The sequence below is a fragment of the Crassostrea angulata genome, chromosome 3 (genome assembly GCF_025612915.1).
Source record: "Crassostrea angulata isolate pt1a10 chromosome 3, ASM2561291v2, whole genome shotgun sequence".
In the NCBI taxonomy this organism is placed as follows: Eukaryota; Metazoa; Mollusca; class Bivalvia; order Ostreida; family Ostreidae; genus Magallana; species Magallana angulata.
Genome location: NC_069113.1, coordinates 39,489,598 through 39,517,004, shown reverse-complemented (window position 1 = coordinate 39,517,004; position 27,407 = coordinate 39,489,598). Strand labels below are relative to the sequence as shown.

Here is a 27,407-nt window from a genome sequence, read left to right as displayed (position 1 = left end):
ATTTGCCGTAGTTATGGATGGACTACCTTAAAACAATCCACTATTTTGGGAACATCTAAAAAATGATAGAGTAACGTTAGTGAATAAATCAAGAGATTCACATCAAAAATCAAGTGGCACTCAAGATACCCCTGCGGATGCATTAATATACTTTACTTGAGCATTATATACATTACGTTAATTTATGATGTTTTACATAGTCGGATAATACTTTTAGTTGTAAGGAGAGGACCGACGAATTGACAACTTTAAGAACTTACGCAATATACACATAGGCGTCGGAACCGGGGGGGGGGGGGGGGGGCTGGGGGGGGAGGGGGGGTTAACCCCCCCCCCCCCACTTTTTTGGCGAAGTTAGACCTAACCATTAGTCACATAGCAGAATAGAGGGTTCAGCCCCCCCCCCCCCACTTTTATTCGCAGGAAACATAATTGTTCTGTAATGTACGTTTGAAAGATTGAGAAGTTGGAGTCAAAGGCATACTAGCCCCCCCCCCCACCCCCACCCCCCCCCACCCCACGGATTAGGAATTTCGTTAGCTTTGAAAAGAAGAAATTTTGGTAGGTAAGTTTTTTTTATTGGAACTATAGGTATACTCTCCCCCCCCCCCCCCTCCCCACGGATTAGGATTTTCATGATTTGGGAATTAGGTTTTTTTTCTCTCAATATTTCTGAGGATCAGTCTACCCCCCCCCCCCCCCGCTTTCAATTTGCTTCCGACGCCAGTGATACACATGTTAAAATTGCAAGCAGATTAAATAAACACATTATACCACCTTGTTATATTTAAACTTAATTCTGGAAAAAGCTCTACAAATCACTAATAATAGTTATTTATCAGTGAGATATTTATAACAATAGATATAATATAATTATACAGCCTAGATCTGAATATTATATAATGTGTACTCATAAATTGCGCTTTCACAACGATAGGAATAACATTATAGGCTGTGCCTGTTTTCCAACCCTTATTGAATTTATTCAATGAAAATATGTTAAAATTTAAAGTAAACAAACACATTGTAAATCTAAACTTCCAAGCGTCCAATAGAATGCGTAGGCCTACATGTACAAATTTCTCCATTTTTCTTATTTGTAACATAATATGATTTTGACCCCATCTGTCAGTCATTCAATACGCCAAACTGAGTCCTTTTTATGATGTCTGCACCGTGAAATCGCTGTACAGAATTTTAAGATACTTTTATGTTGGGCATTAAGGAAACAATAAACACGTATAGATGTGCATATTACCATGCAGGAATTTTCAATTCCATTTTTTGGGGTTAATTTTAATGATCGGTTGTATGGCATAACGTTTGTTACATTGTATTTACTAGGAAATCTAAATATTTTCCGCAATTTCAAATCCCGCTTTGATCAGTAAATTTTCTGATGCTATTTGTATAGTTGACTTATTGAGTTGGACTAAACTGGTAAGGCTTTGAGTTTGATAATTAATATCGTTTAATACTGAATAGTAGATATAACGGTGCTTCTATTTTGTTACGGTACGCGCATTGAAAAATAATATTACTTAAAAAAAAATCACCTACTTTGTTCGTTCATATATTCACATCTTTTATTTTATTCTCGTAATAAATTATAATTCACAAGTAATGGCATCCAAATTGTAAGTTCACAACTCATGCGCTTGCTTCTTACTGCCTGTAGTTCAAAAGGAATACGAATCCTTTTGAGAACGAACTGTCAAGATTTATTACGTCACAGAAGCAGTGCGCATGTTCATCACTCTATATTTATTATTTTTGGTCGCCGGAGTTTGACACGAGCAGGGATAATAATGTTTTAATATTTTTATCAATGATTTGGAACTTATTTTCATGATTTTTGTTAAAGAGGAGCTTTCTTTTATTTACTTGCGTTAAGGTATGTACAATCGAGTCTTTCAATATTTATAAAAATCCATATTTTCTTGTTAGGAAATCTGACACCTTGTCGCGTGTTAAATTTCACTAGAAACAATCGAGCTGTAACTTACGTTTCCATTTTATGAAATTATAGAAATATAATTTAGTTATTCTATCTTACTCTTAATGATTTTTCTCGTCACTGAGGCCCATGCATTTTTATGCAGGAGGAATTCATGACTGATGGTGGGATTGTAGTGATGTGGGTGGGAATTTAATTAATTTTTACACAACTATATCTAAATATATGTATTTATTTGTGTATTTTAATGCAAATCAGCAACAGCCTTTTTTGTTGATTTCCATATTCAAAAAGTGTATATATCTTATTCTATTGTGGGTTGGATTAATTGAAGTATGTATTATACAATTATAAAATGATATAAAAAAACAAGGCAAGTAATTAATGTTTAAATGAATCAAGAGGAAATTAAGCTTCAAAATTAGAAAATGTATTTTCTTTTTTATATAATTGAAGGTTAATTTTATTTTGTTAAATAGAGTCAAGAAATATATTATTATTTAACATTTGATGTTCACTAATTAATAAGCTGCAATTTTAAAATGAAATTTATTTGAGGAATTGGTTTCAATGTATATTTGCCAAAAACTTTCGTTTGTTGTCCCTGATTATACATCAGAAAAGATTCCTACATGTTTTGCAAAAGATACTTTTTGAAGAATATATACATACAAAAATCCCTAGGGAACTGACACAAGTTATTTATTATGAGTGGGTTCATTATGAGTCATGTGTACATTATTGTAGAGTGTGAATACTGTGTGTACATATATATTTACTTGAACTTTGGTTGTGGCCATCTCCTGATGTTTACATATCATTCCTTTCAGTTGTAAGAAAACATGGAATTAGCACATTCCTTGCTTTTAAATGAAGAAGCGCTGTCAAAAATCCCAGACAACAAGAAACCAGTGTTTGTATTTGAATGGCTGAGATTTCTTGACAAAGTTCTTGTTGCAGCTCAAAAGGTAATGACTTCTTGGATTGTGAATATGACTTATCAGTATGTGCTCTTCTAATACTTATATATACAAGAAGATTGAAAAAATATGCCAATAAGTAGATGAACTTGAAAATGTCAAATGTAAAGTGGTGAAGGAAATTGAAAATATCCTATTAATAAGTTTCTTGTTTATCTTATATATACTTGATCAAAAATAATTTTAATAATGTGCACACAAGGTGTTGATCTCCAAATGTTTTTAAAGTATTTGTATAAGAATATATCTTGTTCTGATTTCAGTCTGATATTAAAGAAAAACAGAAACAATTGGTAGCTCAGCTCACCTCACAGATCAGCGAGTCCCCTGGTCCTCCCACCAGGAAGCTTTTGGCCCGCAATCTTGCCACAATATTTAGTGTCGGAGACACATTTGACTTATTTGAAACACTGAACAAGTGTAATGATATCATCAAGAATCGTGATGATTCTCCAAGCTACTTACCCACAAGATTGTAAGTTAACCCAAAATTATAAGGAAAAAAAATTGTTTGTAACAATATATTATTCTACAATAAACAACTATATATTGTCTGTTATCAGTTGATAAGATAAACATTTTTTCAGTTCATTCGCATTTGTATTACATTTTAAAATCTTCATTTGTTGTTGACTTTACAGGGCAGCTATTGCTTGTTTGGGAGCTATGTATGAAAAGCTTGGAAGAATGACAGGCAGATCTTATGAGGAGACAGTCCAGATTTTGATCAAGTCACTAAAGAATGCAGAGGTTAGCATATATATTTATAGTTTTGATGCTTCCATTAACCAGCTTCATGATCATCGTAAAGAAATTGCAAACTATATAGAGGAGATAAGTGCCTTGTCACCATGTTATGTAATAGTTCTGAGTTTTGTGTATTTTGGTCAACATAAAATTATTCTCATGAGAGGATCAGTCAAGACATTCAAGGTATTTAGTAACCATTAGCTATATATAATCAGAACAATTACTGAAAGCATTTGAAAACTTGAATCCTAAATGATGAAATAATATTCATGATATTTATCCTCTCTTTTTATTTTTGCATTCACCTTCATCTTATCAAAAATCTATATTTGAAACACACATGGCACTTTCAGGATGATAGTGTTGTTTTGCAAAATATGCTTCTAAGAATACACTTCACTTCAGAATCTAGGGAAAAAACCAACTTAACATGTGGTATTATATGTTGCAATGCATATAATTGAAGGAAGATTTTTATAATGTGTTTAAAAAAGCTTCCAAAATGTTTTGCAATAGCAGCAATACCCTTGTTGTTGTTCATGACAGGTGTCAAACAAACCGGAGTTTGTACCTTAAACAGCTCTCTGTCATAATTAAGCAGTAATGGTGTGGGTCCAGAAGTGATACATTAACATGCCTCACTAACTGAGTGTTAGATAACTGTCTTAATTACAGTATAAGACATTCTACCATCAATTAATTACAGTCTGGTGTACAGCAAATTGATTAAAGGGGAACTTATTTCCACAGAAATGCTCTAGCTTTACTTATTGCATGGGATACTGTTGTCAGGTTCATACTTTGAACAGATTCTTGTGTGTGATATTTTAATAGGACTATAATGCTAGTCCATTAACCTGTGACATCCTGTAGCATATGCTTCTACTTGTTAGCTACAGTACAAAAAGGATGTTGATTTAATGATGAAGATAAGTTTAGGGGAGTAGTTCGTAAGATCTGTCTGCATCTGGCTTGCTATAAACTGTCTTTAACTCTTATGTAATGTATTTGATGGCCTGCCAAGGGTAGAGATGGCTTCCAAACGGGGGGAAAGATACATTCTTGCATGAAAGTTTATCTGAAACTTTCTGTGTGCTTTAAAACTTGTATGATCAAAAAATATACTCCCTCTTTTCAGCAGCATTCCTTGGGATAAGATTGGGATTTTTGCGGCTGCATATTTCTTGGTGCATGTTTGCTATTTTCAGACGAAGAAATCACAAGTTTTTATTGACACTGAATGGAAAGCATGTTGCTAATAAGACAGCCCGACTTATTCAATATATAGATATTTGATTGATAAGTAGGTGAGTGATGGTGGAATTATTATCTCCAGCACTTGTTGAGCTTGGGGAGGGGTCTATGCTGGCACCGTTTTATCCTGCATACCACTGATCACAGAATTTCAATAAGCCCATTAAATTATGAAAGCAAGTACAAAGAAATAAATAGATGTAAAGTTTAATTTTTTGAAGATTTTGATGAAATCTAATGGGAATTTCTTGTATATTTTGAAACTTTGCCCAGGGAAGGTGCTAGATACAAAAAGTACTGTTTAAATTGTAGATGAAATTCCCAGACAATGCTGTAGAATTTTAGTGATACATGTAATGAGAGAAATTGTGCTGTTAGATGGAATAGGTTGAAGGATACTGTTGAAGGCATGCTTTTAATGAGAATATCTGTGGAACCATGTGCAGTAGATGTCAGCCTCATGCCTGAGAAAGTAATCATTCCTTCATCTGGCCCTGGTGTGTACAACTCAATCAGGAAGAAAACAATTGGCTAATTAACAGTAAATGATGCTTATGAATTGTAGGCAGCCCAGTAGCCTTCACTGGGTGTTTTTATGATGATTTCATTGCCCCTGACAATATGCAGTGTGGATCATATATGATTTCTCCATGTTGTCGTGGTAACTGGGCCGGATGCCAGGTGTGAGTTTGTCAGAAGTCTGGGGGAATGGTTTATGCTGTCCATCAATCAGGGAGGAAACAAAACAGATCTTGTGCATTTCTAAACAACTCAGCAGATCACACACAAAGACATAGACAACTTGATTGTCTGTCTTACTCACTACACGCTGAAGGTTTAAAGATAGTCAATTTGTGGTGGGAAGAAAGAACTTGGTCTAGGTCCAGTTGTGTGAGATTAAAGAGGAAAGAGGATATGAATCTAAGCTTCAGTAAACAGTAGGATAAGACCCTCAATAACGAAATGAAGAACCAATGCCCTGCACCTGAAGTTTGAAAATTAAGAATGTTTTAAGTTTTTATCATCTAGTTGGCAACTTTATGGCTGTTGCAGTTGACTTAGTTTCGCTAATTGTGTATTCCCAGTTCAAGAAATGTGGCATCCTAAAGCTATATCATCTTATAAAGAAACTGAGAGACAGGTTCAAGCGTTTGAATGACAGGAAAATTTGATTTTTCATCATCAAAATATTAATATTGTACAAAGGCAAAGTTTGTCATTAAATAAGATGTAATGACATAATAAAATACGGTATTGAAGTAAATTCTTTGTCAATCATTCACAACTCTATACAGTTTCTTGATCAATGAAAATGAAACTAGAGAAAAGTAAAAAGTCCACAATACCACAAATTCCATAAATTAATTTAACTACAAACAATTAAGTTGTAAATTTAAGAGCTAGCCACAATATAAAGACGTGACATGTAAGTAATGCTCTATGATTGGCTGTGTATGTGACCATGACCTTTCTACTTTTTCAGTCTCAAGGTCGTACCGAGATCATGTCAACCCTGGAGAAGGTCATTAAGGGGCTGGGGTCGGCAGGGAACAGCACTTACAAGGACGTGTACAAGGCCACCAAGCAGTGTATGACAGACCGGTCCATGGTGGTCCGATTTGCCGCCGCCAAGGTGAGTTATAGACTGAAAGACGGGGTGGGGGGGATTCCTTACACAGGGGATTCTTTATACAGGGAATTCTACTGAACAGACACCAATGAGTTATAGACTGAAAGACACAGGGAATATTACCTAACAGAAACCAGTGGGTTATAGAATCTGAATGAGAGACTTACTTAGAAATATACTACATTGTAGTACAGAAAAATAACCTGTGTAAGTTTGTCCAGACTGCAATTTGAGTTCCAGATAAATTTTTGTATGTTTGTGAAATCATTCCGACACGATTTTAATCCAGCGGTGGCACAAAATTGCACTAGTTTAATGTGTGCCGAATAAAAGAGTTCATGGTCACTTGAAGCGTGAGATTTGTTTTACCAGTTGATTAAAAACATTTGTTTTAGTTTGACCTGGTTTTATATAGAACTCATTTCATCTAGCTTTGGATATCTTGCAATCCCTGGATGAATTTGGTGACATTTACCATTTTCTTTAGGTGATTTTACAGAGATCTGATGTGTTAATGTAGTGATAAATATGCAAATGTGTATTGGAAACCCCTAAGCTATTTCACTGTGGTATTGATTTGGTATTGTTTTTATAATTTGAATGAGACAGCTGTGTATGCTTTAGATTTTTTTTTTTGCTTGTTGGTGAATTGTGAACCAAAAATCGCGAAGGTGCAAAAAAGAATATACAGCATATTACACAATGCCTGGTGTTATTTTCATCAAGTATGACACAGTTTGTCATACTTACTAAGATTGATGTAGACAGGAACAGTGGAGGCAAGGGAACGCCATGGAGAAAGGGGTGTTATCAGTTATATTGGAGGGCGATCTCTGCTTGTGATTCAGAAACTGGGTAATTAATTCAAGAATTCTGCAACACAGAGATGTTGAAAAAACTAAGGGTGAAGAGACGGGAGTCTGTACAGGATGAAAACTCGAACCACTTGGTTTGACGTTTTATACACACAAAACCAACTTGTTCTACTCGCATACTTCACAGATTGTTCAAGTCTGGGAATTCAATTTGCACCCCTTCCTCTGTTTTTTTGAATTGCAAACAGATGTTACTTTTCTTCATACACAAAAGATTGTTCATGTCTCACCCCCCCCCCCCCCCCCCCAACTTTTTTTTTAATTTTGAAGAGTAGTGATCTCATACGAACAAATTTGACTGTTAGATATATAATGGGAAACAGGTTTCTATAATATACAGACTAGCTGTTGATTTGCTTGGCTTGGAGCTGAGTTGGTGACCTGGTTTGTTTACTAGTAGATAGTAGCTAGGTCAGTGATTGAGGGTATTACTAATGATAAGGAGGATCTCCCTATTATCTGTTACAGCACAACACTTGGAATCATAATGTATTTATAATACTTGTACATGTGTGCAGCAGTTTTATTAAATCTTTTGATATTTAAAAATACTTAAAGCAAGTTATCATCTATGGTTATAAGCAGACTAGCTAGTAAATGTTGGTGAAGCAGTTATACTTGGTGTCACTGCATGATCATTATCCCAAACCACTGGTAGTAATTACTAGAAGTGTTACTAGTAATTACTACATGCATACTTCATGGTCAATGGATATTTTAAACTGATGGGGTTCAAACTTGCATCTATAAAAGGCATATAAGGGGACAAAGATAAATGATCACAGTATATTAAAGAAAATTTTGATTTTTTTGTTTTTAATTGTCATTCTATCACACAAGTATGTAATGAATTAAAAATAGACTTCTTAAATTTTTTAAGTAGAATTTGAAATTGCAAATAACTAGCAGATATTATTATTTTCATTACAGTGCATGTCCCAACTAGTAAATGAGGCCCCATTTATGTACACCAGTGAGCTGGAGACAGTTAGTTCCCTTTGTTTCCGAGCCCTAGATGGCTCCAACTATGATGTCCGATGTGCAGTGGCAAAGCTCCTGGGAAATCTAATGTCAACCACCCAGAGCCCAAAGGCCGTAAACACAGGTAAAGATAATTAAAGAAACTAGTTGACAGAAAGTTGTAGACGATCAATAGATATTAATTACGTGAATGCTACCGCTGGACTATTTTTTTAGGGTAGAATATAATACTTGGCCATTGATCAAGGAAGTAATCGAGCATTGATTTATTCATATTCCCATCATGCACTTTTCACCTATCAGTGTTTCGTCAGAAGTCTGATGGTTAATATAACGTCAATAAGCTTAACGAGACTTGAGATTTAACTGTCAAGATTTTTCTAATGCATCATGTTTTCCTCCTTGATTGTTCACAGACATTACGTAGAGTACACTTTAAAGTGCTTTCAAAGTGCAGTAAAAGCTTCCCTTCCTTTCTAAGACTTGGTCTGTAAGCTTAATTGGTGAAAAACTTAATGTCTCTTCTATTTTAGGAACTATATCTAGGTTGAGTTTTGGAGGTACATATATTCATAATTGCATGCATTAGTTAGCTTGGTATCTATGGAGCTTATTTAGATGACAACCTATCTATCATCCTTAAATCCTTTGTATTCAGAAATGTTTATCTTCAAATTGTAACCATTCATATTTTTTACATTTGTGCACAAAAAATACTCTTATTTTGTGCTCATTTTTGATTCAGATTCTCTGTAAAAAAAACTTTTTCAAAAAATTGCTTTTATAATAGTGGTAAAGCAAGCTTACTAAAACTATTGACTTTTTTATGCCAATATCTGTTTCATGTATTGAAAGTTGAGAAGATTATATCTATTCTATTTATTAAGGAAGTAAACCACCATTGTTGACTTATCTTAATTGCAACACTTTGGTGTATTTTGATAACAGTAGGAATAAGATAACCTTATGTTGATCAGAGCCCCGGCGGCCTCCTCTTTAGAAGTGTATCTCTTGCTCAAATGGATGCTTATCTCCAAGGGGAGAAATGTTATATGTTTTATAGGGCTTTACTAAACAATTGGAGATATTTATTAAGGTGGACTGGGATATAGCAATGTGGGGAGAGAATGTTGAAATGGGAACTCTAGTTAATGGTGTATGGTGATAGGCTTTTGATATATATACTCAAGAGAAAATACCGGTACTGTTTATCTTATCATCAGGTTTGAACAATTTTTCTTATTTCCTATGATGATATCACTATTTGTTTAAACTGATAAACATAATGAGTATACCATTCCACGGAAATGTTCAAGTTTATGTTAATTTCCTTATCATATCAATAATCCAAGGTTTTCTAAACAATATAATTTTTAAAAAAGTAATAAATAGAAAAAATAAAATAGAAAAGAGAGAAGTTTGCATTTCATTTAAAAAAACCCCAAAAAACCCAAACAAACATTTGAAGAATACAAACAATAGAGAGGATAACAATTCATTGAAAAAACTTCAAAGAGAATTATTTGAACACATTGAACAAGAAGTCTGATATCCATTGTTTTGTATTGAGCAGCCAAGTGGAAGCAGCCCAAGCTAGATGATTGTTTGAACCTGTTGTCTGTGGGTTTCCTGAAGGGAGGGATCGGGAGTGGCAACATCAATCGTGAGATCCGCGTCGGGGTCACTCACGTAAGCTCTCGCCCTGCTCTCAAGCAGCCAGACATATTACAATTTAAAAAAAAATGCATTATATTTTCTTAATAGATTTTAATTGTGAGTTTTTTATATCAATAAGTTAAAACAGCTTTATGTTATATTAGTACATGTTCATGGCTTTTATAGCATAAAAGTGAAAACGTTTTGAAAAATTTTGTAATTTTTAAAACTGAATTTTGGATGAGATGTAAATGAATTTTTCTCAACAGGCCTATATTGAGTTTGTGAAGTCCATGGGGGGTCTATGGCTGGAGAGAAACATCTCAGTGTTTCTGAACCACATCCTCGATTTGGTGGCTAACCCCAAGGCCACACCCACCCACGTGGATGCGGTGTATGCCAGGAAGTGTATACTGTTCATCATCAGGTCAGCCATAGGGGGACTACTGGGGGAGAAGGCACAGATCGCAGCAGCCAAGGAGATCTCACAAGTCATTGTTAAACAGATGAACATTGTTGGTAGGTGAATCTATCCTAGGAGTTCTTGTTGTTTGAATGGTGTGATTCATCTTTTGTGTGTGATGAATTTTCATCTAATATTAGCTACAGATAAATAGTTATAGAATAGGAAGATAACTTTCCCTAAAAAGAGGAATTATTAGTGTGAAGTGCCAGAATATTATATAACTTTGTTTTCATCCAGATAATTTATGTTGATATGAATATTTTGGAATACAGATGATTATTACATAACTTGGGAACATTTCCATTAAGCTACCGTTGTTTTTCTTAAATTGCACTTAAAACCTTTAAACACTTTTCACTGAAGATTATCGGTTTTTTGAAAGGACATTGAGATATTTCATGTATGTTATTGATGTTTCTGTAGGTGAAGCTACAGCAGAGTCTGATGGAAGACCTTCCAATTCCGATATTGTAGGGAGCCAGCATGTTTTGGTGTGTGCCCTGCATGAACTGGGCAGCCTGGTGCTGAGGTTGGGAACCTCGGCCAGTCCACTGGTAGCTGAACCAGCCACAGGTCATTGCACTCTTTTATTTATAGAGATTTTCAAAAAGATGTTGCACAGCAAAAGATAAGACAAAAATTCCAGCAGAACTTTGTTAAGGCTGTAAGCTACATCTATATAAAAAAACACCAAAATTTACATATTGAAAGATAGTGTATTTGTCAATTATAATTTTTTCTTATGATTTAATACGTATCATTATAATGTACATACATTGAGGCTGTGGTTTCTGTATATGCATAAACATAATGGAGTTTACCCAAAAACAATATACTTAATTTTTTCTGGCCTTTAATTTGATATATCATATACATAAATAGGTATCATTGAGCCTGTGGTTTCTGTGCTCATTCATCCGAGTCATGCAGCTCGTCTGGCAGCCTCCTGGTGTCTGGGGAGTATCTCCCGGGCCCTACCCTCCCAGCTGACCCCTCTGATGGACAGGTGTGTTGAGAGGATGGACAAATTGAAGACCTCCCCAGAGGCTGTGTCAGGGTATAGCAGTGCCCTTGCTGCCCTCCTTGGAGGAGTCTATCAGTGTCCTCTTGGCATTCCTCATGCTAAGGGCAAGGTGAGGACTCAAGCTAATATGGATAAAGACTTATTTGTATAATTTTGTAGAGTGAAAGATCCATTGATTGGAAGTGATTTTTTTTTCTTTTCATAACAGCAACTGTTCAACCTATCTGAGGAGCTGTTAAGGACTGCTTCTCAGAACAGTCGCCTGTCCTTACAGAGGACCCAGTCTGGCTGGCTTCTCCTTGGATCTCTGATGACTTTAGGTAATTTCAGCACATCAAGGAAAAGAAATCCTCATTTTATAGCCATCGTTTTAAATTCTTTAAGTTGTTTATAAAAGTCTGACCTTTGAGTTTGAATTTTTTGATGTAGGGCCAGCTGTTGTGAAGAATCACTTACCAAGGATGTTGCTGTTGTGGAAGAATGCATTCCCCAGATCTGTCAAGGAGTTGGATGCAGAAAAACAGAGAGGGGATTCCTTCACCTGGCAGGTGACACTTGAGGCTCGATCAGGGGCCCTGGGAGGTATGTTATATACCTATTATTTATATACCATATATTATTGTACCAAAGGGATTTTTATCATATTTATATGGATCAGACACATGGAAATCTGAATAGGTATCTTTTAGACACAATACAATTTTTTTTTTTGGGGGGGGGGAGGGGAGGGGGCTTATACATCATTATGCTTTTTGTATTCAACCCAATGTATAGATTCATGAATTATAAAACAATGAATAATTCAGGGATTGGATAATATTGAATTTCAATCTCAACATACTTGTCATATGTTGCAGCATGCAATAATATAGCAAACATATTTGATTTTAGTCAGTTTATAAGTTGTAACTTTTGATTTTTTCAGCCATGAACAGTTTTCTGCTCCACTGCCGGGACCTTGTAACCGAAGACGTCATCCGTCGTCTACTGGCTCCACTCAAATGTGCTCTTCTCATGTTTACACAGTATGTACTGATTGTAAAACTTTGTATGGGCTTAAAATGATTTGTGAATGATATAAAGAATTCAAACAATACACATATGAAGAAAGAATAGAGATACCTTTACAGAATATTGATAGGGAAAGAGTTTGGTTGACATACTATAATTTTGATCCCTTTCAGATTACCCTGGGTGATAAAACAGTACGGGACTCATCTGAAGGCGAGTGCGGCCATGGTGAGACTGAGACTGTATGATGTCCTCTCACAGCTACCCCCAGAATCCTTTGAAGGTACCTGTCAGATCAATGTAATACTGAGGAATCATTTAATATCATGTTGGCCAATTTTCTCTGATTTTCAGTTTTTCACAGATTTATGGGGACATAATTTTGTAGATTTTCTTAGTTTAAACAATATTTTATTTCAAAATGAATAGGATCGGACAGCAGGCATGTCTTATTTTTGTCCTCTCCCTAAATTTGTACATTTTCTTGAATAATTAATAAATAAATTCTGTGTTTTATAATATGTTGAAAATATAAATTTGTGGGTGAGATGGACCCATGAAATAAATTAAAATTCAGCCGTGGCAAATTTCAATGATTTAATCGATGGCCTGTTTTATTTGTTAGGAACATACACTGACTTGTTGAGAGAGCTAGTGGCCGAGTTTACACTGACAGACAACCCCGCCAATACCACCACCTCCCTGCTGAGGGCCATGTGTCACGTGGACGACAGCGTAATCCTGGGATCCTGGCTCCAGGAGACGGACCACAAAGCCATCGAAGATCAGGTACCCATTGGTCAATCATTTTGTCATGTGACTTAGCAACATTTCCATTGTTTTGTCATGAGCTCTGACAATACTCATTAGAGATGACTCCATATTTGCATGAGTGAAAGAGTGAAATCAAAGTTTTTAATAATGTTTTACAAATATTAGGGACAAATATATAATCCTTTTGATTGCAAGAAAACTAGAAATAGAACCTTTCAAACCTGAATTTTGACCAAACCAGTTAAACTTTGCTATGATAAACATTGGAGATTCGTATTTGATAATAGCCTTCCCTTTGTAGTTCGAACCCAATCGTAAAGTTGATAAAGAGGTAGTAAGTACAATCTGCATTCTGATTCATCGTGACGTTTTGAATGCAGGCATGAGTTACCAAATCTCCTGATTTGACTGAACTGTTGACGCTAAAACAGACGGAGACATGTTTATTGACTAAATATGTCTAATGTACTAGACATGTTAATGAATAAAAAGTGAATGTGTTTGAACTGCATCCTTTCTAACTTTGCTTGTTTTCTATTTTGTTACCTCCACATTCTTAGAATGTTCTTGTGATGAATGTATTAATACTAGAGAATGCAGATTGTGAAAATCAAATCTTACATAAATTCTTATCAAATCAGAATTTTCACTCAAGAGACATAAAGAAATCTTGTAATCAAAGTTCACATATGTTAGGAATGCTTAACTATCTTCTAGATACTCTGGACTTTTATGCCGCATATTTCATATACATGTACCTACATGTGTTATTTCAAAATATATGTTATCATATAATTGCTTTTGTATACAGTGCATAAGCAGCATTTTTTTTAAAAACAACAATCAAGAGCATGTTGAGTGATGCATCATTTAAAGCTTCGACAACAGTCAATCATTTAAGCTTTCTTTGACACACATACAAGCCTATATTACTGCATATTTTAATGTATCATTTTTTCAAAGTAATATTTTTAACTCAAATTTTCAAATATACAGTGTTCAAACATCAAGTTAATTTTTCTTCACTGAATCAAAACTTTGTCATTACATGTATAAGAATTCATCTTTCTTGCTCTCTGCTTTGATTGCTTTAAATGTGTATAAGATAGTTGGATAAGACAGTCTTGGTCTGTAGTGAGTGTGTGCTATAAGTAGTGAGTAGACCCCCCCCCCACTGACCCCCAGCTCTTCACTGATGTGTCCCCCCTCTGTTTACAGCTACAGCCGAACAGTGCCTCGGGGTCAGGAGCCTTGGAACATGACTCACAGTCCTTGTTTGCCAGATGCCCTGCGGTATGTACAAACATTTCTTTTGTGAAAATTGAATACATGAATTATTTGATAGAAATCTTAAATTCTACATTATCCTGATTCAACGAATCATAAAACATTTATAAAGACGAGCAACATCTTATTAAAACTATGCATTATTTTATTTCCCACAAGATAAATTGCACGACATTTTAATAGTGAAATTTCTGCACCAAACATGGATCAGTTGTTGAACAAGACAAGTTTTAAGGAGTTGATCAAGTAACTTTTTTTTCAGAGTGAACCTATTCCGGGGCCCCTCCCATTGGGCGTGGCTGTAATTGACAGCTCAGTCCGACTGTACGGATTGGTGTTCCCTCGTGTGGCACACAAACACAGGCTTCAGATGCTGCAGCATTTCATCGAGTGTATCAAGCAGGCCAAGTCTGTCAGACAGCAGGCTGTACAGATGAACATCTTCACCTCCGTTCTCTGTGCTTTAAAGGTAGGAACAGAGACAGCTGGGACATGGTTTCAGTGATTTTCACTTAATACAGTATAAATTTCATCCTGATGGTTTTTTGCACTGTAATTTGATAAGAATTAAGCTGGTTGGTCTGCATAAAAAACTTTCAATTTAATGAAATGTTTCGCTAAGTTGGTAAGTATGTGATGAGATATCCTTGAAAGAGACATCATTTTTTGTTGTAAGTAATACCATATGCAATTATACATGTATTTGACACAGGATTAAAGCAATTTATGTTTTTCAACATTCAATTTTTTCTTGCTATACAGAATTTAGCAGATGCCAAAGAAAGTCTTGGACCTGACGAAGTTAAAAAATCAGCATTTAATCTCATCATGGTAAAGAAATGTTTGCACTAAAACTGCCAAAACTATTAATATTTATAGAAAGATAGATAGTTAACATACATTTTAAATGAACATGAACCATTTCAGGGTGCATTGAGCAGCACTAACCCCATTCTCCGCTGTGCAGCAGGAGAGGCCCTGGGACGGATGACCCAAGTTGTGGGGGACAGTCGATTCATAGCAGACATGGCCCAGTACAGTTTTAACAGGTAGTGCTATTATATACATGTATATACTGATGTACCTTAACTTGATAGATACACATACCCCACCCTGCATTACTAATTAAAGTGACACATGCTTTGAGCCAATTTCTAGAAATGAACAGTTTAAATCTGCTATAAATCTAATTCTTTGTGTCCAGTAAGTTTATGATAGGTTTTTAGACTAGAGAGAATGAAACTGGCTTCACCACCATGGTTGAATTATAAAAGTGTACACTGTAATTTCTGTAATATTTACATACCTTTGCCTGACATGTTATGATTGCAGCCTGAAGTCGGCTAGAGATGTGATCAACAGAACAGGCCACTCCCTGGCCCTAGGTTGTCTACATCGGTATGTGGGAGGGATGGGGTCTGGACAACACCTGAACACCAGTGTCAGCATCCTACTGGCTCTGGCCCAGGACTCAAACTCACCTGTTGTACAGGTAAACAAGATACTCAAACTCATTCTGAAATTTTGTAAAATTTGTAAATTGTTATTTATAACTGAATAATGAATTGATTATTTGCACTTGCATGTTTGGAATTAACTGTAACTGTAACTGTCTCTGTCAGGTGTGGGCACTGCATGCCCTGGGGCTGATCGCCGACTCAGGAGGTCCAATGTTCAGGAGCTACGTGGAACCCACTCTATCCCTGGTTCTACAGCTGTTGCTCTCTGTCCCTCCCTCCACTGTGGATGTCCACCAGTGTCTGGGGAAGTGTCTGTCCGCCCTCATCACATCACTGGGACCTGAGTTACAAGGTAGGAATCTCATTGCCACAATTTCTTTATTACTGCTTCAATATAAAAATGATTCGGCTAATGATTGATTTGATGTGTTTGGTGTATCTAATGGTATGTGTGTCTGATGCAGGTAACAGTAGTGCTATAGCCACAGCCAGGATGTACTGTCTGGTTTGCTGTGCCATCATGCAGGACCACCCCGACTCCCTGGTCCAGGCAGAGGCCATCACCTGTCTGCAGCAGCTCCACATGTTTGCCCCCCGCCATGTCAATCTCACCTCACTGGTACCTCATCTCTGTGTAAGTATCTCTATTTTATACACTGTTGGAATATGATGCTCCCAATATGATACAGTTCCATTATTGAAGTAACATTGCCTTTTGATATTTCATAATGAGGAGTCCAAAATGCACAAGAATATTAAAAATCTTGTTTTATTTTTAACCAGTCAGTAAACATAAAAATTTTACTGACTTAAACAAGAATTAGTGTGCCCTGTGTCATATCACATTTGTTATGACATTTCTGTATTGTATTACAGGCCACTTTAGCTAGTTCCCACCTCCTCCTCCGTCGGGCAGCAGTAGGGTGCCTACGACAGTTAGTGACCCGTGAAGCAGGAGAGGTCAGTGACCAGGCCTTGACCCTGGCTGGGGACGGCACTAACGAGGACTCCATAGTAACAGAGACCGGGCTGGAGGGTCTGTTGTTTGGGATGATGGACACAGAGACAGACGGAAAGCTGATCTCTGATGTCCAGGACACACTCGTAAGTCTGCTACAGTCACTGGCCACGCAGAACCTTACAAGATGGCTGCTTCTACTTAAGGGGGTCCTTTCTGCGTCTACAGGTAAGTGGAATATCTACACTTAATTCTGAAAGGACTTGTGATAGTGTACAAACTAATTTTTATCATGGATAGAAATTAAGTACATGAAATTTTAATACAATTTTTATTCTTATCTTTTATTAAAACTTAATATAACCCCTAATTAATGTTGTTGACTGAAAAAGAAACAGACATACTGATACAGTAAGTTGTCTCTGTTGTAGACTCTGGCAGCACTGGGCCGTTAGAGAGTGGTCTCCAAGACAACAAGGACAAGGATGATGATGATGAAGAGGAAGACGCAGAGCTGGAGTTCAAGGCCAACCAGCCAGATGTCACCCACCCCACTGTGGCTCCCAGGTACACCTTCTGAGGAGAATGACACAAGCGATTTTTGAGGTGCATCGCTGCGGACGACTCGTCGAATTGCTCATTTTTAGCCAAAATTTTAACAAAATCCTACGATACGTCGATTCAGACGACACGTCGAACTTATCGCTTCAAAATGGTGTATAAAACTGCAGTAACATTATCAGTGTATGATGCCACGATGTCCCCAATATTGCTACCAACTATTATTAATGATTAACATTTAAACAATTACTCTTTATACTTATGCATCATATTTTCAAATACCGACAACATCTACAAAGTCGCTTGCATTGTAAACAATTCCCGATATCGCGTGTTATGCAAAATTAAACTTACTTTGACAGAGATATTTTATTCCCATGCATTAAAATAATCACCCACTCTGACCATCGCCAGTGTATTCGCCATTTCGTAACCAGCCACCTGTTGACTCGGCGCTTGGTCAATGTTTGTTTAACAATTTCCGGTGTCAGAGGCATGCACCTGTCTCGTGTCGGACTTCAAAGGGGGATCTCAAATGCAGAAAGCTTAGCAATTACTATGATTTGATGAAACTTGTTTACTTTGTATCCAGTAATACAGTCACACGCTATTATTTTAAAGAGACACTGTTAGAATAGATCGATCATTTGTACGACTTGATAATGACGATATACGACATACATACGTTTCCTAAATTTTTTATTTAACAATAATCAAAGAATTGGACAATAATTAATTAATGAACTATAATCACTCTTATACCGGTACTCTTTATGTACACAGTGAGTGAAATTGCCGTATAGATGTCAGCCTTAGCAAGATTATTAACACAACCGGGATCAGTCTACCGTATAAACAATAGAGATGATAATTGCCGATTACCTATTTTAAGATTAATTTTGACCATAAAATATTTCTTATTTATACTTTTCACTAACAACTCTTTACTAATAAAATAATAAAACTTTAAAACATTCCCCGGACCTACTGCAATATTTTTTTCCATCCAAGTTTGGTTTCAATTTTACTGCGCAATATTATCTTCCCACTATAGTAATATATGGAATCATGTGACAATGTGTTTATAAAAACGGAACGGTAAAACTTTTAATTGATTAAAAAAATACACCATTGTTCAATAACTGTTATTAATATGTATTCTAGTGTTAACAGATGAGTGAAAATGATAATAATTAAAGATGAACATTGAATTCAACAACGTAATTTTCAATAACACAGCCAGCTCAAGATGATTAAAACCGAGATTTTTAATAAAAAATTTTCACAATTTTCTGACCTCAAGCCTTAGACAAGTCGATCAAGACGATAAGTCGAGTACTCTGCTTCAGAGAAAAAAAATACCGACTTATCGTCGGGAAAATACGGTACAAGCGGCGTCATAGAACTCAAGTATCAATGCGCCAATAAATATATAGTGCCGTTCTGATTGTTACGTATTTTCAACCAGGAACATATATTCCGTTTTCGTTTATAAAATATCAACAAATAATTACAATAGATATCTTCTTTACACATTGAAAAAAAACCATCAACATCAATGAAAGAACAAAACAAAGATTAATACGCAGATGAGATAGGGACAGAGGACCAGTCAACCGATGAGATAATTTGCATAACAACAGTTCGTACTTCAATTTAAAAGCGGCGACATTAATTGTTCGAATATCGGAGGTAAAAAATATGTAATAATTTCGTATATAAAATATTTATATTAAAATGAGAGTAAGTTGCTGTCTTCCTATAGCTAGAAACAGATTTTGTGATTTATCACTTGATAAGACGATGTCCAACTGAATGAGGAAAAGCGCGCCACCTTCCCCATGTGTAGAATGGCGATATTTAACAACTTGTAGTGATGTTTTTAGCTAACTTCAATGCGATGTTCAGGCCTTTGATTTCTATTATTACATGCAGTACACAGTATATGTAATTGTATTTGGGCTTAATGTTTGTTTTTGGTTGTTCAATCAGATTATACATTGTTATTATTCATCAACAGGTGGCCGACAAGAGTGTTTGCTACAGAGTGTCTGCAGAAAATTCTGGTGGCTTGTGAAGGAGTGCAGGCAAACTTTGATCTGGAACTTGCCAGGGAAATTAAAATGAAAACTAGTAACGGTGAGTTTCACCTCCTATACATGTAAATGTTACCTTCAATTAGTTTTACTTTAACCACATTTACATGTTCTTTGTTTCTGTTTACAGAGAATCTACTTGTGTTACATCTGTCAGAGCTTGTTAGAATGGCATTTATTGCAGCGACTTCTGACAGCAATCAGCTCCGCTTGGCTGGGTTGTCAGCTTTGCAGGTAACATTGTAGGGAAATCTCTGATTTCTTTACTGTCGGTGTATTTGTGTATAAAAAATAGACATCTCTTTCTGAATGTAATTATGAAATTCAAATACTTTATAGGACATCATCACCAAATTTGCCACTGTTCCTGAGCCAGAATTTCCAGGTCATGTGATTCTTGAACAATTCCAGGCACAGGTAAGGAGACAGCCATTGTGGATCAAATAGTTATTAGTTGTGATGTATCACGGGGTGGATAAAATATCAATGAGGTTGCCTTGCTTTCTAATGTATAACATTTAATTATAATTAGGTCAGTGCCGCTCTCCGTCCAGCTTTCTCACCAGACACATCCTCCGATGTAACAGCTGCTGCCTGTGATGTAAGTCTTTATATAGGCATTTTCTTTGTAGCAAAACTTTATCAGTGTTTGTGGCTTTGAACATTTCAAATACCAGTACTTGTTTATCTTGCTCTAACAGGTTTGCAGTACATGGATTGGAAGTGGAGTTGCCCGTGACCTCAATGATCTTCGCCGAGTCCATCAATTGTTGGTGTCTTCTCTAGCAAAACTAAATGCTGGGAAATCTCAGTCTCCATTGTACAATGAAAGTGCTGTCACCATGGAAAAGCTGGCTGTACTAGGAGCTTGGGCAGAGGTAAGACCATCAATAGAAATTTTGGAACTCATTAAAAAGATTTTTGATTCTTCAAAATAATAATATCCTTTTAAAAAAATAGCCTGAAAATCATTTTACTTTTAGCTTCTGTGTAGGAATCTAAAGTATTGCACCATGTTTATTCTTCAGGTGTACATTGTGGCAGTGGAGAGGGAGCATGAGAAGGAGACCAAGCCCCTGAGAGAGGAGGATGACTATGGGGAGAGCTCCAGGGAGAGTCTGCTGTCCCTGGTCCAGCCAGAACTTCCCACCCTCAGTCAGAACTGGCTGGGGGCCCTCAGAGACTACGCCTATCTCTCACTGCCCACAGGTACAGACCACAGTTTTATCATGTTATATTTACATTGTTTGGTGTCTTTGTCTGTGATAACACTACAAATCAATTTTGTGCTATATTGTACAATTAATTCAAGTAACGTTTTGTTGGGTGCAAACTGGGTTTGCATGATTAAAAGAAATGAAAATCACATACTATGTCAAAATTATATAACTATAAGTAATAAGGAATCATGCTTTGAATATTAAGAGGTGATAATTTTGGTTGGGGTGTGATCAAATATATCATAAAGCCCTTCGGGCTTTATTGGATTTAATCACATCCAAACAAAAATTATCACCTCATAATACTTAAAGAATGATTCCCTATTCCTTAGATAATAACATATCATGTTGATATATGTACACTTCTGCCAGATTCTCCTGTTAACCTACCTGTACGTGTATATTGATTATACTTATTGCACTGATAAGCTGTATATTAGCTGTACAGCTTATAGTTAATGAAGTTCTGAACTGTACATTGGTATTAAGTACATTGTATGTTTTACAATTATAATGAGTTTTATAATTAATTCTTCATTATCCCTGCTACCAGTATGTCATATACAACATATTTTGATAGTTAGCCTCTCCTAAGCATACTTCGATTATACTACCAATGTTTTTTTCCATTTTTTTTGCAGAATATTCTAGTCAGCTCCCATCAGATGGGGGAACTTTCTACCACCCAGACACAGTAGACAATGCCAAGCCCCACTACAAGAAGCGCTGGACCCCCATCCTCCACGCCCTGGCCATCTGGCTCCACGAAACGGGGTTCTCCGTGGGGGAAATGAATAAAGAGAGCGACAAGAATTCCACCGTTCCAGCCAACGCTCCTGCCAACATGAAGAGGGAGGAAATAAACTCTGACCGATTCTATCTTATACTAGGTATCAAGTTAAAAATCATTCATCCATATTCTTGTCAGTGATTAAAATCTTCAACAAAGTTGACTGTTTTTTGCAATAGCGTATACCTGCATATCTTTGTATATGCTAAACCTACATATAGATTGGTATTTACATATATGGGTTTAGGTTTTTTTTGTCAATAAATGAAATTGAAAACCTCTCTAATTGTATTCTCAGGTATCTGTGTGGAGGCTTTGTCCAACCCTCAGACTGTTCTTACAACACATGCTGTCAATGGAATTCTAAAGGCCCTCTGTGCAGTCCTTACTTCTGAGTGGCCAAAACAGCAAATTGGAGTGGATCCAATTCTATCTAAAGAAGTTTTGAATGTGATGCACAGGTGAGTCCAGGTTTATAACATGATATCATTGACACCTTGATTCTCTATTAAGATACTGTAAAGGCATTATGAGATAAGATTTGTTCCTCTGCATGTACTACTTTTGTGGAGATGTGAAAAACAAACGGTTGATAAAACATTGATATTTTCAGAGTGTTCCTAACTCAGGAGAGTGTATACACGCAGTTGCTGGCTGTTGAAGTGGTGAAGGCTGTGCTGTTAGCTGGTAAAGACTGCCTACAGCAGGACAGAATAAAGATCAAAGGTACTGCACATGTCAGATCAGAACTTAACATGCAGTGAAGCTTTTCACCAGGTTTGCCTAGTAGTACATGTAATGATGTTTATTTGACTTTTGTAGAAAAGGAGATGGAGGCTTCCACCAGTAGTTCTGAGTCAATGGACATCTCGGAGAGTAGCTCCCTGGGGGATGGGGGAGAGGAGGGGGACATCATTCCAGAGAAGTCTGTGGTCTACGCTGCGCTGGAGGTGTGCCTGTGTGTGATATCCAGACAGATCCCCGCCCTGAACCCCTCGGCCCCCAGCACTGGGTTCCAGGTCCCCACCCGCCTCACTAAAATATCCGACGAGAACTGTTCACTGGTCGCCTCCATTGTACTCATACTGGCAGATCTTCCAAACTTGTGTTCTAAAAATGGTACAATTTGAGAAATTTTGAATCTAATCTCTCTCTGAAAGAATTATAGGTTACAAATATGTTGATTTTACTGCTTTAATAGCTTAAAGTATAGATGTACCAATGTAGTTCAAATCAAAAACTGAGGAGAAAGAACACTTAAAAGATATGAAAGTGCATGTACTGTACATTGTACATGTACATGCAGATGTAGTGTTGGAAAGATTTACTTGTGTGTTTTGAGGTTGATTGTAATTTTGGTTCTTGGAAAATGAGCTCTCAAATTCTTCAAATAATTCACATACATGTACTTACCTACAAAATTATAAACTATCATGGAGAAAAAAAATCAGAATGTTTTTTTTTTAAGTGTACATATCATTATATTGAGATTAATAAAAGTGGGTTATTAATGGCAAGGAACTGTATTGTATCTAGGATCTACTTCCATACTTCCTACTATTCTGTTCCTGATCACTGGAGTTTTACGGGAAATGTCAAACAAAGGGGCAGAGAGAAAGTCCCCCGTGGTGGTACAGGGCTGTCTGACCGCCCTTCGTACGCTCTGCTCCTCCCCCTTCCTGGACGATGAAGATGTGGGAAACAAATGGAGGGAGCTTCTGAAGAGTGCTCTGATCACTGTGCTGCAAAATGCCAAGCCAAGTAAGAATGTGTGCCTTAGTTTAGACATTCTTGTATATGTCTCTTTATGACAATAGATTGTACATGTACATGTATATGACTAGGTTAACAGCACCTTTGATCTTATACAAGTTTTAAAACTGATAAAGATTATAGTCAATTTTCTCATAAGACTGTAGTTCTTGTGAACCATATATACAGCTACAAATAATGCACTTTAATAGAAGTCCTTCTTTGTTTATGAAGGTTTTGTACAGTAATCTAGCCAAAACAAATACATGTACTTGTTTCTTATACTGACATGATTTAATATCCTATTATTTCTTTAGGTGATGACAAACCAGCAATGGATGAGGTGACTTTACTTGCCACAATAACGATGTTCCTGGTCTGGGGGCCCGATGAAATAGCCCAGACCCCCGCCATTCAGACCCAGTGTGTGGTGGTGTTCAAAGATTGTTGGGGGTCCAAGAACCCAGAGGTCAGTGTCCAAAAGGACAGTGACACCAACACACAAGCTGGCCTCGGGGCCATCAAATTTAGATGAGCATTCTTTTGATCTCATTTTCACAGACTATATATCCATATGTTAAAAGTATGATTGATATCAAAAGTGAGCTCGTCTAACTTTTATGGCTTCACAGCCGGCTGTGTTGGCCCAATTTTATCCAGTATTATGTTAAAAATTAAAATTATGGGGTTTAATGTTTTTACATAGTTTTGCCTGTAAATTTATTGTGAAGTTATGGTTGATTTTATTGAGAGAATATTGCATATTTATTTGTCTATCTTTGTAGGTCCAAATGAAGTGTTTACAGATGTTCACATCAGTGATACAAAAACTGGACAAGAAGAAGGCGACTCCATACATACGAGGAGTGGCTGCCAAGTTTCTAGAATATTTACTCATATTAAAGGACGACAAGTCTGGACTGGATTCCCAGCATGCTCTTGTGACGGCCTCGCTGAACTTTGCCGAAGTCCTGGTCGACAAAGCAGAAGAAGATAAAAGTAAGCTGAACATTTGATGTATTATTCAACCTTAGCTATCAAAAATGTAATAGGTGAGGGGTTCAATTATCAAAATAATATAGGAAATAATATAGGAAAACAGATTATGTTTATAGATTAAAGTTCAGTTTGTACTGCTGAACAAAAAAGTAAGCTGAACAAATGATGCATAATTCAACCTTAGCTATCAAAATGTAATAGGTGAGGGGTACAATTATCAAAAAAATGTAGGTAAATAGAATATGTTCATAGATAAAAAAAATATATTTTTACTGCTGAATTTACATGCAAATGGTTGAAATATTTCTTAATTTTTTTTTTGTAGGGTTAACTCTACTCTCATTATTACTACCAGTTTTAGTTTCATTTCTGGAAGACGAAAATAAATACGCAAGTGTGTCGAAAACTACACAAGCAATACATGATGATTGTTTAAATAGACTGGTGAAAATTGGACCTATGTATCCAGAACAATTTAAGACCATAATGACTTCAAATGCTGATCTCAAAGTAAAGTTGGGACTGGCAATTAAACACAGTCAAACAGTAGCATCTTCCCAGAAGAAGACAGAGATGGCTGCAAACCGACAAAAACTTAACCAACCTGCCAAACCTACCATAGCCTTGAAAACAAATTTTGGAAACTTTGCTGCGAGCTGACATTGTTTTGTATCGTTGTTGATCAAGCTGTGATAGTGCAATTTTTTATAGGAATCCAAAAATTTCCAGTTTTTGGGATCCGTTTGTTATCTTGTGTGCTTAAGGGAGAGAGAGAATGCATGATAGATTTTCTGATTGTGTGTAAATATTGTTGAATGTTTGGGGTTTGTAAAACCTGTATTTTTATTTGCCTAATTATGGCAGAGTATTAGGGTTGAAGATAAACCCTAGTCAAATTGTATCCCACTGGAACAATGAACAAGAGTCTTATTTACTTCACAGACTTTGAGAACAATTTTTATTTTTTTTTTTTTGGTTCAAAGCTATCTGAGCTAGTTTGATGTGTTATATGATAGGGAAAAATCTTTAATGTCTGATGTCCATGAGATGTTGTGTAAAAATACAGATGAAACTATCCCAATGTATTCCTCATTGATTTATAAAAGAAATGCAATACATGTATTGGTATTTCTGATTAAGTACTTAATCAATCATGTATTAACATAGTTTGTATCCAAGATAAAATCAACAACTTCAAATGATGTATTTGAAGATTTATTTTGAATTTCTTTATACATATTTAAAATCCATTCCTCCATTATGAACAAGTATTTATAACTGTCAGTTGATCATGCATATAGGGTTAATATATGTATATTCTTGTAAGTTGAGAAAGCATTGTAAACTGTTTTTAATTTTAAATAAAATGATATGGAATATCACAGAAATGAATATCATGAATTGTTTTATTGTCACAGAAATCCATCATTCCTTGAAGGGTAATAGGCTTGCTCATCTACATCTGATCTGCTGTGTGATTTCTGGTTTTTGTCTAACCTGTTAATCAAATAAATTTAAGTTCACAAACGGGGAAAAACAATTGAGGGAATTGTTTTTCTGAAAAGCAAGAGTAATTGAGACTGACCTTTCCACATGCTCATCCAGGAACTTCTATTATCATATTCAAAGTTAATACAATGAAGAAAACCATTGACACAGAGGCGCGGGAACAGTCTGGACGGGATTTGTTTAAAAGATTTTAAAATGAGAAGTTTCTGAATTAAACCTAAAATAAGTTTTCATGAAACAGTGTATTTACCTGTGCATGAGTTACAACATACCTGACGGTTTATAACATACCTGATGTACAGGGTCCAGGATATCTCCAGCTGGTAGGGCATCTCAACCTCTCCCACATCCACGTGATAGAATTCAAAGTCTTCATTCAGGAAGTGGTTAATTAACATGTTGAATTCCGGCTCCACAGATGCACAGTACCTACTACTGATATTTTCACTTCAACATTCAAAATGAAAACAAAAGCTTTGTTTACATAGCTAAGAATGGTAAGCTCTGTAATTTGCTTATAACTTCATGAATGACACTCAAATTTTTGTTTGCCTATTAAAAATGCCTTGCTGAAGCATTGTAAACATTAAAATCAGAAAAATAATTTCTGACAAAAATTGTGACCATGCCTCTTTAAAACAGCTTTATATTATTTTAGTTCATTGCTGATTAAGTCCAAATGAACATCATATTAATAAACGGTATCTAAAGATATTGGCTTATATAGCATAAAAGTGAATTAGTTTGGAAAATTTTTGTAATTTTCAAAACTGAATTTTGGATGAGAGCTAAATGACAGGCCGATATTGAGTGTGAAGTCAATTGGGGTCTTTGGCTAGAGAGAAACATCTCCGTGTTTCTGAACCACATCTTCCACTTGGTGGCTAACCCCAAGGCCACACCCACCCACGTGGATGCAGTGTATGCCAGGAAGTGTATACTGTTCATCATCAGGTCAGCCATAGGGGGACTACTGGGGGAGAAGGCACAGATTGCAGCAGCCAAGGAGATCTCACAAGTCATTGTCAAAGAGATGAACATTGTTGGTAGGTGAATCTATCCTAGGAGTGCTTGTTGTTTGAATGGTGTGATTCATCTTTTGTGTGTGATGGATTTTCATCTAATATTAGATACAGATAAAGAGTTATAGAATGTAGAGATGGCTTGATAACTTTCCATAAAAAAGCTTAATTTTTGTGTGAAAGGCCAGAAAATTATATGACTTTTTTAGCTCGCCTGAGCCAAAAGTCTGATCAAAATTTGTCCGTTGTCTATCATCTATATCATTGTTATTGGCGTTGTTGTCTTAAACTTCTTTAGAACCACTAGGCCAATTTCAACCAAACTTGGCTCAAAGCATCTTTAGGAAAGGGCTTACAATTTTGTACAAATGAAGGACCAGGTCCCCTTGAAAAGA

General features: G+C 36.2%; 1 protein-coding gene across 4 annotated transcripts; it reads left to right on the top strand.

Moving 5' to 3' along the window:
• Window positions 1-1,749: 1,749 nt before the first annotated feature.
• Window positions 1,750-25,873, top strand: LOC128176383 (HEAT repeat-containing protein 5B-like). 4 transcript variants are annotated; one of them, XM_052842666.1, is made up of 40 exons: window positions 1,750-1,894; window positions 2,788-2,925; window positions 3,201-3,412; window positions 3,579-3,687; window positions 6,425-6,574; window positions 8,377-8,551; window positions 8,961-8,987; window positions 10,001-10,116; window positions 10,353-10,602; window positions 10,973-11,122; window positions 11,432-11,682; window positions 11,782-11,893; window positions 12,003-12,155; window positions 12,499-12,598; window positions 12,758-12,867; window positions 13,210-13,373; window positions 13,660-13,692; window positions 14,577-14,651; window positions 14,908-15,114; window positions 15,408-15,476; window positions 15,573-15,694; window positions 15,978-16,137; window positions 16,268-16,457; window positions 16,570-16,739; window positions 16,982-17,291; window positions 17,495-17,630; window positions 19,645-19,763; window positions 19,851-19,954; window positions 20,060-20,137; window positions 20,253-20,321; window positions 20,422-20,598; window positions 20,749-20,929; window positions 21,582-21,830; window positions 22,029-22,191; window positions 22,344-22,456; window positions 22,553-22,849; window positions 23,267-23,491; window positions 23,800-23,951; window positions 24,268-24,481; window positions 24,807-25,873. In XM_052842666.1, exons 2-40 carry the CDS (start codon window positions 2,800-2,802, stop codon window positions 25,139-25,141), a joined length of 6,153 nt encoding a protein of 2,050 aa, XP_052698626.1. In that variant the 5' UTR covers window positions 1,750-1,894; window positions 2,788-2,799; the 3' UTR covers window positions 25,142-25,873. The 4 variants fall into 4 exon arrangements, with proteins under 4 accessions (XP_052698626.1, XP_052698627.1, XP_052698628.1 ...); XM_052842667.1 differs by lacking the exon at window positions 8,961-8,987; XM_052842668.1 differs by lacking the exon at window positions 13,660-13,692.
• Window positions 25,874-27,407: the final 1,534 nt, after the last annotated feature.